General features: G+C 46.2%; 1 protein-coding gene across 1 annotated transcript; it reads right to left on the reverse strand.

Moving 5' to 3' along the window:
* Positions 1-5,918: 5,918 nt before the first annotated feature.
* Positions 5,919-8,270, reverse strand: GPRIN3 (GPRIN family member 3). Its single transcript, XM_010190509.1, has one exon. It carries the CDS (start codon positions 8,268-8,270, stop codon positions 5,919-5,921), a length of 2,352 nt encoding a protein of 783 aa, XP_010188811.1.
* Positions 8,271-11,605: the final 3,335 nt, after the last annotated feature.

Consider the following 11,605-nt stretch of genomic DNA (forward strand, 5'->3'; position numbering starts at 1 on the left):
AAAGCTAACAAAAACTTAAGGTCTAGTATTTCAAAAGGGACTCGGTTGACGTGACTCTGTTCCTAATGAGCCGAGATGCTTGCAATCACCCTTAGTCTTTCTACAGAAATCAGTTTTACCTACAAGTGTGGATTTCCACAGAGCTCAGGAGCCAGTGTGCATCTCTTTACACCCCAGCCACTGCACTTTCTATTGACAGTCTAGACAAAACTGGTTGGTTTTTTAATATATATGGTTGTGGGAATTTTTTTTAAGACCACAGAGGGAAAAAAAAATCCTTGTTTCTGTATTGCAGAGTGAACTAAACTTGCCTCAAAGTTGTAGAAAATCCTAAACCTCCAGCACTCAATCAGAAGGGCAAAGGGAAAAAAAATCATGAGACCTATGTGCATGTACACCCCTTTTAAGCGTGGACACGCACATACACATAAGCTTATCTATGGCAAATGTTTACCTAGAGGAAAAAATATTTTCAATATTTCCTCTCTCTGTGAAAGAAGTCTGAATGATGAAAGGTACGTTTCACATTGCAAAATCTTCCTTGCCAGGATTTGATGCAAAATCCACATTACAAATCTGGGATGGAAGAGCTGCTCAGAAAAGCACAAAGCAGATAAAACAATAAATCTCAGAGTGAAAAAAAAGGGGGATGATAGCCATTTCAGTTTGGCTCAATTCAGCTGTAATACTTAATTCTTTCTTTTAAATGCCTACACTGACTCAAGTGGGATAATTAAGAGAACATTGCAGCCTTTTCAATGTACAGGATCTGACATTCAGGCCCATGGACCACCACAGCATCCAGTGACTTCAGAGACATTTGGTAGTGTGCAGCATTTGGATAAGGATCTAAGTGCATATCTTTGAGATGTCTGAAAATACTGACCACTCATACAGTCATCACAGAGGCACCAGAAAATAAAACAACAGAGGTTGAGATGTTATAAAAACAGGAAAGGGAGGGAAAGGAGGGGAGAGTTTCCTTCAAACCATAGCCCTTAACTTTCTAAAACCATGGAGCCTCATGATCTTTCATTCATGGTCTCATTCAGAGCAGCCATTTCCATAGGCTGAGTAAGAAAGACTTCCTCTGTCTTAGTAACCTTTTACATTCATTTCTGAAAGGTGTAGAAGGATAGACACGGAACAAGGCAATGGAGCTCATGAGCTAATAAAATGTGTACTTTCATAGAAACCTTGCATGTACGGGGAGCTAAGTAATGAAACACTGGTATGGTAGATTCCATCAATTTCCAAACTGAAAACCAGTGGCAGCCGACTTGAATTTTCCATCAAATTCAACACTGATTTTCATTTGGATTTCCACTTCCAACTAAATGTGTATTTTCATAGAAACCTTGCATGTACGGAGCTAAGTAATGAAACACTGGTATGGTAGATTCCATCAATTTCCAAACTGAAAACCAGTGGCAGCCGACTTGAATTTTCCATCAACTTCAACACTGATTTTCATTTGGATTTCCACTTCCAACTTTAACACTTCAACGTAGTAATGAAATTCAAGATAAGAGCTAGTGTTATCTTTAGAACGTATATTCACCTTTTCTGAATCCCTTGAATATACCTCTCCAAACAGTGCATTTTACAAGCTCTTATGCGGTGGTAGCAGTAACAAACTGAGGTTTTTTGCCTAGTGGTTTTGTTGAATCATATTTGGGTATCTCTATACAAAGTAGCAAAATATACAGCCTTTGGAAATGTTCATTTTCCTAAAAGCCACAGGTCACCAACAACATGAAAAATGTGTGAGCTCAGAATGAAAAAATGGGCAAAACTTAAGGACAGCATTGGCTTTACAGACATGGGAATTCCTTGTGAAGCATCTACATCAACTTCATTTTACCCCTTTTTCTCCCTCCCTCCCCATGTTTCTCAGCAATTCCTGAATGCATATTCAAGAGGAGGATTTCTTCCTCTGAAATGGAGAAGATGGATATTCTCCTCCAGCTCTTTCCCCCCTCTTTTTTCTAAACCAACTCAGCAGAAACGAGGCAGGGCTTCAGCACTCGTGCCCAAGGCAATGCAAAGCTGGCAGACACCAACCAAGCGCATACAGACAGTGGTGGATGCCACAGCCTCACACAAAATCCAGGAGTGCGCTGGAAACTGCCTGCAATGAGGTTGTCCTTCAGCTCAGCTTTTGTATTGGCAACACTGAAACTTGCTTATTCTCATCTTTCCTAGTGGAAAGCTCCTGAAGTGAAAGTAGAAGTAACTCTTCAGTCTTGTGGTTCTGGCCATGTCAACCTTCCCAGAAGATGCAACCAACAGGGAAGAGTTTCCTGACAATTAGCTTGTTTCCCCAAAATTTCTCACCTTGCAATACCTGAATTTAAGAGTCACTTCAGCTGGCTAGGCTGCAACACAGGTTGTTTTTTTTTTTATTTCTAATTTTTAATAGAGATTTACTCTTGGGAATGACGAAGTACTTTCTGTTTTGAACCCTCTTTTTATTAACCTAAATGGATTTCCTTGGTTGTTGATAATTCAACCAGTGCAATGTGATTCTGAGTCTCTGGGCAGAGAAAAAGAGCGGGGTGATGGAACATGGATCATCTCCCTGTACCCTCTGCCACACCGCTACTCCAAGCACACTTTCATTCTGGACACTGACACAACACCAAGAACAGTCTTCTTTGGCTGCTACAAGACCACTCACACACATAGTATTTGCTAAGTGCTACCCAAAACATGGTTCTGTTTTGCTGCTGGTGAAAGATGCATCATCCCTACAAGGATTCACATTGTCATCTAGACATTGTACACAGGAGAAAGCATAAATTACCAGTGTTAAACTAGCAGGTTGCCTACAGTCTGCCTTGCAAGGCGAAGTGAAAACCTAAAATATCTTCCATGAGATGCGCTGGTGATTATCGACTCATTTTTGTGTGTTGGTTTTTGGCACATTATTGCTTGGCTTCAAACGCACGCCTGCAGGACTTCTGTGCCCACCAGGCAACGTCACTGACATTTTGCAGTTTGTCTTTGCAGTCGTATTTTCCCAGAACACGAAAGCACAGTGCTCTGCTGACCACTGCGGGTTTTTTTCCAGTTACACCCATGCAGTTGTTCAGATGCATCCACTGGGTAACCTGCCCGTTGGCGTTTCGTGGTACGTATGTATTGGTGAAGTTTTGCTGGAAGAAAGGTCAGTCAGGGCAGGAGGAGCAGGTGGACCGGCTGGTGAAGACTCACAGGGAACCAGGAGAGATCTCCCATTCCTCACAAAGAAGAGTTAGTCCAGTGCTGGCCCAGCAACCTGCTCGTTCATTGCCAAGCCCAGTTTGGTCTCAATAAAGCAACTCATACCCCTATGCTAGAAATACTTTGGAGAGCTTAAGCTAAAGGATAAAGGTCATGGAAGTTGGTGAGTGCGCGATAGCCATTTATTCTCCTCTGGAAAAAAAATATGACAATCCATTTATATATTCAGACTGAGCATGTTTGTAAAGAGACAGTTCAGAGTACGCTGGCTCACAACGTGACAGCGAGGGGGACAGTGGAGCGGGGGACGCGAGCTAAGCCAAGGGACACGGTATCGCAGGAAGACAGAATGAGCAGTAATTTGGTGATGGAGGGAGCAGAAAGGAGGTGAAAGGAGCAGCATAAAGCCTTGGACCTGGACAGGACACAGCAAACACCGCAGACAACTCGGGGAACCTCTTCAGGGCTGACACGGACACAACGCGGGAAGAGACACCGAACTTGTCAACTAACCTGACCTAAGGATACTGCCAATATGAAATCCCACATGAAAATTCACAGGAAACTCACATCTTGGACATGGTGAGGAAGGCGATGGCAACGGCAGTACTAACAGGAAAAAGGTGGGAGACTTTCCTCCTGGTAGGCAAGGTGGGAAGACACTCTATAATGTGGTATTTCAGAAACAGCAATTAAGCATCAAGTGGGAGAGGACTTGAAATAATGTACAGAAATGGAACAAGCCCCCAAATAAATATAAACAAACCCCTTTTTCCCAGAGGAAAACTAGGAGTCAAGTCAGTACTACATCTAGGGGCAACACCTTTCATTGAGCTGGGTTAAAATATTGTGTCTTACAGTATTTTACCTCTCTGCTGGGTAAAATTGCCCCAAAACAGCTGCTTTGAAGACTTGGAAGTCAAAAAGTCCAGCTTCCTAAATAAAAGGGGACATTCAGGTCTGCTGCATGGGAAAAGTTTTTTTAAAAAAGATATTAATATTCATTTACAATGTGTAAACCTGGAAGATTTACAGAGTAAGTTGTAAGAGTAAGATCTGCAGTGTAACTCAGGTGTGTGTACTAGAGACAGAAATAAAGTATCATGATTCATGAAAAACCTTTAATGGAATAAAAATAACCCCTATTGTAATCCTAGTACTCTGCAGGATTACAATATCCAAATTCTCAGTGCTTTGCAGGATTGAAAACTAAATTTTCTACGAACTGCAGGAGTTCTCCTGCCTCCCATCATGAACTCTAGCAGACAGAATATAAAGCTGGTGGGAAACACATTTCCCAGACTGAAAAATACTAAGGTGAGAAATGTGACCAACGTACATTTGAGGCATTATTGTATATCACACTTCTGGAGAAACAGTCACTAAACTACCTTTTATTAGCAGTTTCTACATCTTTTCTAACATTAGAAATACAGCAAAGATTGTCTCGAGGTTTCAGTACTTCTGTAAAGTAAACGTTTCAAGTTAACAATATAACAGTTTATAATATCGAGAGCAACAGAACAAAATCCGCACAGGCTAAATAAATGGTATTCGGTTTATGAAAAACAGCAAGAAAAGCACCAAAATACTGCAAAAAAGAAAAAATTAAGAAGTAGAGTTGGCCAAGGACTTAAAAGGAAAAAAATCAGTGTACCACACCAGACACGAAGGCTCAAGGACGCAGATGCACAGGATAGCCTGCTCCTACAGGAAAACATTACTGTGCATCTCTGGAGAGAAGAAAAAGATCCACATCACTTTAAAGAGTGATTCAGAGTAGAGGTGCTCAGCGCCACGGGGGGCTGGGAGCAGAGGCTGCCCACCCCAGCTGAGGAGCCAGAACAGCTCCGCTGCTTTTGAAAGGCTTGGCCAGATTGCCACAGCACGAGCCAGGGCACTGTCCTGCCGGATGCAGGTACATCCACCCACGTACTCCCCACGCCTCGTCTGCCCTGTGCGCATCGCCTGCTTACACCTTAAGCATAGCTGATGCAAGGGAGAAAAAGCCCACAGCATATATCCCTCCCTCACCTCCCCTTCCAGCCATCAAAATCCCATCGACTTGGCTTCTCCCAAATAAATAATCCTTCAGCCTTGATCCTCACTCTTTGCCTGGTTCTCCATTTCAAGAGGAGGGGAAGACCTGGCTCTCTGGGGCTCACAGGAGAACAGTGTCCCCAGTATCAGGAGCAGTGAGACCACTCAGCAATCAATGTCTGTACAGACTCGCCTTGGCGTGGTTAACTTACACACCAGGAAAGTTGTTTTGCATTAAGTCCTTACAGCTGTTGGACCTTAGTTTCACCTCTTCCAGCTTCCCCCAGCCCACCCCTTTGTGTAAGACCTCGTGATGCACACAAATAACTTCCCATAGTAACTCTGACCATCTCTCTGCTTCTTGCTTTTATCAGAAAGTGCTGCTCTCCCTGCAGCAAGGTGGCAATGTGAATTTGTGCTTTTGCTAGGTGCCTAGCTTTTCATCTGACAGTAGGTGGGACGGGGGGGCATAATGTGGAAATGCACCAGCTGTGGCAATAACAACGGCATCATGGAGTGCGCGGCTACTCGGGAAACAAAGGGGAATAATTTTCCACTGTTGCTGCATCACAACCCCAATAACACAACTGAACAGCAGGACTCGAGACTCAAGGGGAAGGATTCTCTCTATCTACGCATCCCTGCACACCACGTCAGTCTAGCACAGAAGAGGGAGCGGGTCGGACGCAGCAATTAGGACGCCTAAAATTCTGCAGCATGGACTGGAACACGTTGTGCTGCCTCCCTTTCAGTTTTTTATTTGAGGATGTGTCTGAGGAAATGGATTTCCGGGTCTGACTGTTCTGGGCCCGGATCAGTTTCTCATGCTCCCGTATCTGTCTCTGTAAGTGGTTCTGGATGGCGATTCCCAGGGATTCTGGATCGAGAGAAGCACCGTAAACCTCCCATGTCATGCCTTGCTCATCCCAAACAACATCCCTGACGTGCTTGGACTGCTTCACCTGCACTTTTGCCTCCATGGCTGGGGTGGGCTGCTTTTTGTTTCCCCCCAGGTTTGGCAAGGGCTGAGCTGAAGCAGGAAGCTCACGTTTGGTCTCCTTGGCCTGGAGGCTTTGCTGCTGGGAGGCTGCTGATGCCTCCGAGGGAGGGGTGAGACGGGCAGAGCTCGCACTCAAGGCAGGTGTCAGTCCGGCCTGCAGGCCCTGGCCGCCGGCTGCCTGAGCCTGGCCAGTGCCTCCCTGGCCTCTGCTTTCCTCCTTTCCACCTGCATCCTCCAAGCACGCCTTCACATGGACAGCGGGAGGCTGGCTGCTAACGTTCATCCCTCCTTTATGATCAAGTACTGCTGAGTTTTCTTCCTTCGGTTTCACCACAGATTGATTAGGAACTGCCTCCCCTTGACTCGCACCCTGACTTTGCACAGGCTTTTGCTCGCTGCTGCCCAGGGCCTCCTTCGGCTCGACCTTACCCTCTGTGCTATGGAGTAAAGGTAAGCGGCTGCTTCCCGCATCATGGACAAGATCTTGCACGGTGTCCTTGGCTCCTGGGACAGTGGCAGTGGTGCTTGGTTCACCAGCACGAGACCCAGGCTGTGCTGGAGTTTGATTACTGGAGTCAACAGAGATGGGCTTTGGGGGGAATGGAGCATCCATCGGCAGCTGAGCAGCATCCTTGTCATCACAGGCTGCACCCGTCATTTCAGCATTACCCACAGATGTCCCCTGGGAGGTAACAGCTACAGGGGAGGAGGCGGGAGCAGGTTTTGCATTATTTGCTGACACTGGAGGTGCCACATCAGATGGGACCCCAGGCAGTTTGACAGGCTGGGGTTGGGCTGAAGCAGTCACAGCCATAACAACAGTCGATTTTGATGTGACACCAGGAGAACATGGGGACTTTTGTTGTGAGGATGAACTGTCAGTAAGTGCAGACTGGCCCAGTCCCATACCTCCTTGGTAAATTATGTGCACTTCTTCCTTCTCCTCTGGAGGAGGATTCCCTTTTAAGAAGGCAGCAAGGATGCTGGGACTGGTGGAGGCTGATTTGCTCTCCACAGCAGCCACGGCCTGCACCTCAGCATCTCGCCATGTCCTGTCTGCTGCTTCCTGAGTCAAAGCGCTGCTCTCAGACTGAACTGTCATTGTACCCATTTCTTTGAATTTGGAGAGCTGCGTGGGGTCTGGGCTCCCCAGCTTGGCATCCGTGCTGTGTACGGGCTGTGGACTCTCATGGCTAGGCTGGGCTGGTGCCTCAGTGCTCTGACCTGCTTCAGTTTTATCTGTGGGATGCGACTGTGTGGTGTCTGCAGCCCCGCTTTTTGCCTCCAAACTGGTCTGTGTCTCTCTCCCTGGGTCAGCTTCGGTGTGCCTGGCTGGCGAGGCTGACGGACACACAGCAGAACCAGTCTTTTCTGCTCCCCTGTCTCTTTCCCCTCCTTGCAGAGGGTTTGCCTGAAAAGTACGACAGGACTCATTACCCCTCACACGGTCGCCCAGGGAAGAATAATTTAACACCTCAAGCTTTGGCTGATCATCAGTCCCCTGCGGTTTCAAGGCAGAGTCATCCATTTGCGCCAAGGAGCTCGTTTTCACCTGGCTGCCTTGCACAAACTGCCGGGAGCTCTGGGGGGCCGGCATCATCTCCGGCCCCCGCCCCACTAAGGGGGCTCCTGCTGAGGTAGGGGCTGCTGATGTCAGTGCCTGGCTGCCCCCCGGCTGGGTGCAACCAGCAGGCTCTACAGCTGTGGGATGCTCCTCTGCAGCTTTGCCGGCGAGCGCGGGAGGGATGGCTTCCCGCTGGTTAGCATCATCCTTGCTGCATTGCTCATGCCTCTGTGTGCTGGTGGCCGCCGTGCATTTCAGGTCGTGCAAGCAAACCCCATCGGAGCTGGAGGGCGTGCAGGGGAAGCCATTGCTTGTCCTCTCTCCGCTGGGTGTTTGGGGCTGGTGCTTTGCCGGCTGCAGGTCTCCCAGGCGGTCCTCCTCCGCAGAAGCTGTGACCAGTGAAAGCTTGGCAGTTCGCAGAGGGTCTGGTACAGTCCCCATGGACTGTCCCTGAGGTGTGGTTTGCCCTCAGCTTCTCCTTGAAGTTTTCTCACTCAGTGATGGGGACAACAGGGCAGGCTGTCGGTGACAGGTTTTCTGTAAAGCTAATCTGTTAATGAAAGAAACAAAGTGTTAGCAGCAGTCAGATTAAAGTAGAAAAAGTACCCAGAACAGATTGATTTTACAGTGTGAACAGAAATACTTGCAGGCAAGCGGGGAAGTAAAGCACCTGATTCTGCCTAAAAGTCACATAAAAGCCATGGATTTCAAGGATCTCCCAATTCCAAGGTCCAGAGGAGAAGACAATACTAGGGACTAAGCAACAGCAGCTGCCTTGTTGTTGGTACATTAATGAAAATGTGATGACATGCCAACAGGGAGGAAAAAAAAAAAGAAATATGAAGCGAAAGCAGGGATGAATGGGAAGAGGGGCAGACTTTGTGTGGAAGCTTGAGGTAACAAAAACTCACTGTGATAAAACTCTCTAGCAAGCTACCTGTGGAAGGAAAGGTGCTACCTGGCCTCTTGTGCCTATGTGAAGAGCAGATCTGATTCCCCAAGATCCACCCTGTGACCTGAGTAGACCCCATATCTTCACCGAGCACCAGTTCCCCCTTCTTCTCAAGGGGAGTCCTCCTCTAACTCCACTGCTAACAAGGATGTGCTCACATGGGGCAACAGATGAATTCAGACCGATGTGGATGAACCCAACCCTCAAAGATAAAAGGAATAGGGGAGATGACAACCTGCTGGGAGGTGCAGATACACACCAAGAGAAGCTATTGCACTGTGCTGTGCACATACCTATGTCTTTCACATTTAGATCCTTTGAAATAATTGCAAGGGATCCAGCTCAATTAATAAATGGAGGCAGAGATGATCTAGAAATCAATTTAAAAGCAGGTGGTAGGAAACTGGAAGGGGGACACTGCAGCACTACAGAACAGGAGGGGCCCATGCCATACCCAGTGAAAGACTCGGGAAGGATTTTAAGCAGGTGGAGCATGGTTATCCAGGTTGAAATCTGGCCAGGACTGCAGAGAAACAGTCGCTTCAAACAGGAGGTGATCTCCAAATGTGCCTGTTGGCTTGGCTTTCCAAAGGACTTGGGACTGCCCAACTCAGACCCTGCTAGAGATCAAGGACTGGGTCCCTGTTGGTGTCAGCACTGGTGACACTGGTGGCGGCCAGGGATGAGATCCCACCCCAGTCATCTTTTAAATCGCAGGCTACCCGTGCTTGTTTAAAAGGCTTTCCTCAACTTGTGCTGCCAGCAAAACATGGGTATGAGACTTGGAAGGCACTCTGAACATTTAGGTTTATGTTAACCAGAGGGATGAGGATGGGAAAATTAGTTTACCTCTGTGTACTCATGTCTCTGCAGGCACACGGTGAGGTCTGTTTTGCTATGTTTTGAAAGACACTGCTGGAAGGAGCTGCGCAAATGATCCGCTGCTCCAGACCCCCCCTACCTGCAAGCAAAATCAGCAAAAGCCCTTTCCAGAAAGCATCCCTAACTCTCCTTCCCTCGCTCAGCCTGAAGGGCAGCGGTAAAATTTCCTTAGTTTCTGTAATATTTATCCTAAATATCAGCACCTTAGGGTGCTTAGAAAGAGCAACAGAAGAAAAATGCTTAATGAAAGGAAAATTAAAATAAATAAAGCCAGCCTATTTTTCTAAGAAAAGGAAAGTGCTGCAACTTATTACTTATTCATTAAGCTTTATGCCTTCCAGATATTAATAATTCATTGTTTTTATACTGTCTCTCTGGGCACAGATACACACAGTCTGCTGGGTTAAGCCAGCCCTGGGAAGCTGTGATCCTGCCCCTGAAGGAGGCTGAGTTTCTCAGCTGCAGTCTGATTGCAGCCCTGCACCACTCCAAAACGGCTTTCCAGCAAGGCTAACGGTTGCGATACTTTGAGAAGTACTGAGTTTACGTAAATCAGACCGTAAATCGGTGGAAGTTTGCGGCTGCCTACAAGATCTGTCCGCTCCATTTTGCAATCACTTTAAAGCCAGTCAATGTAGTCCTGAAGAGAGCTATTCCAAGCTGAAGGTCTAACGACCATGAGGAAAGGAGCAGAAGGCTTTGGGCATCTCTTTGTCTGACTTCTGTTACTCTCTTTGTTCCCTTTCCAAATATCGGCACAAACCAGTGTATATCCAACCCAGTATATACAATTAGGCACATCACATTTCTTTTTCTTTTTAGATCCAGAGTTTATTTAAGAACAATTAACCAAATAATGGAACAAAGCCAACCCCTGTTTTTAGGCTGAGATGTAATACTTGGTGAACAGTTTCAGAAGAAATAAAGATGGCAGAGCAGATCTGTTTGGCCCTTCACTATACAAGAAGTGGTAAAGGCAATTTGCACACCACAGCACTGCCTTTAACTCATACCCATTCGATGGGGGAACAATTCCTAATTTTTCAATTAAGTGAGTTAGTTCTGCTCTGAACCCCCACGTGAATTCCCTCCATCTGTTTAGTGGCTCTTTAGCAGCATCACTAGGAACAACTACCACAAGTGCTAATTACAAGCAATTCTGCTACCGACTCCCCAGCATATAATGCCAACAGAGAAATTCTGCCCTAAAAACCCAGGAGGACCTATTCTCTGGTGTGGGACAACAGAGCATAACCCAGACATTTCGCTTGGCCCTTGAACACTGGCTGGGGGGGCTGGGTCACTCTACTGCCTGGGATGACTCTGAAAATGAGTTACTTTATAAGAATAAGGTTTTTATAAAGATTTCGTTGTCAAAATCATGGCAGCTGTTTTCTTGTTAGGCTCTTCACTAAGCCATCCTAATGACAAGAGCCAAAGGCGCTGTAGCAGTCTAAATCAAGGCGGTAGTTTTTGACAACGCTCCTTCTTAAGGTTTAATAAAAATCAGAATGAAATATGTGTCTTACACCAGAGAAAAGCAAGCAAACCCAACTAATTACAGCAGTGGGAAGGCATTTTTATTACTGGAGTCTTATTTATGATTATTATCTCATTTTTATTATTGGAGTTCTATTATATAGGAGAGAAGAACAACAGTGGGACCTGTGGGCAACACCATTCAACTGCCAAGGCAGTGAGGATTCAAACCAAAAAGCAACCCTGACTGCAAGCAAATACCTAGAAGAAAAAGAAATACAAAACTCAGCAGTAGGCCAAAAAACATGTCAAAACAAATCAAGATCACTGATGAATTTTTCAAGTGTTGTATGCCCGACCTGCAGCAATCACCCCAAATTTTCTTTTACCGGGAGGTGAAATGAGTATCTCCACGAAGGTCAAAATCAATTTTTAGTAATAAGAACAGATTTTCTACACCAAC

The sequence above is a fragment of the Mesitornis unicolor genome, unplaced genomic scaffold, assembly GCF_000695765.1.
Source record: "Mesitornis unicolor isolate BGI_N332 unplaced genomic scaffold, ASM69576v1 scaffold19908, whole genome shotgun sequence".
Taxonomy (NCBI): Eukaryota; Metazoa; Chordata; class Aves; order Mesitornithiformes; family Mesitornithidae; genus Mesitornis; species Mesitornis unicolor.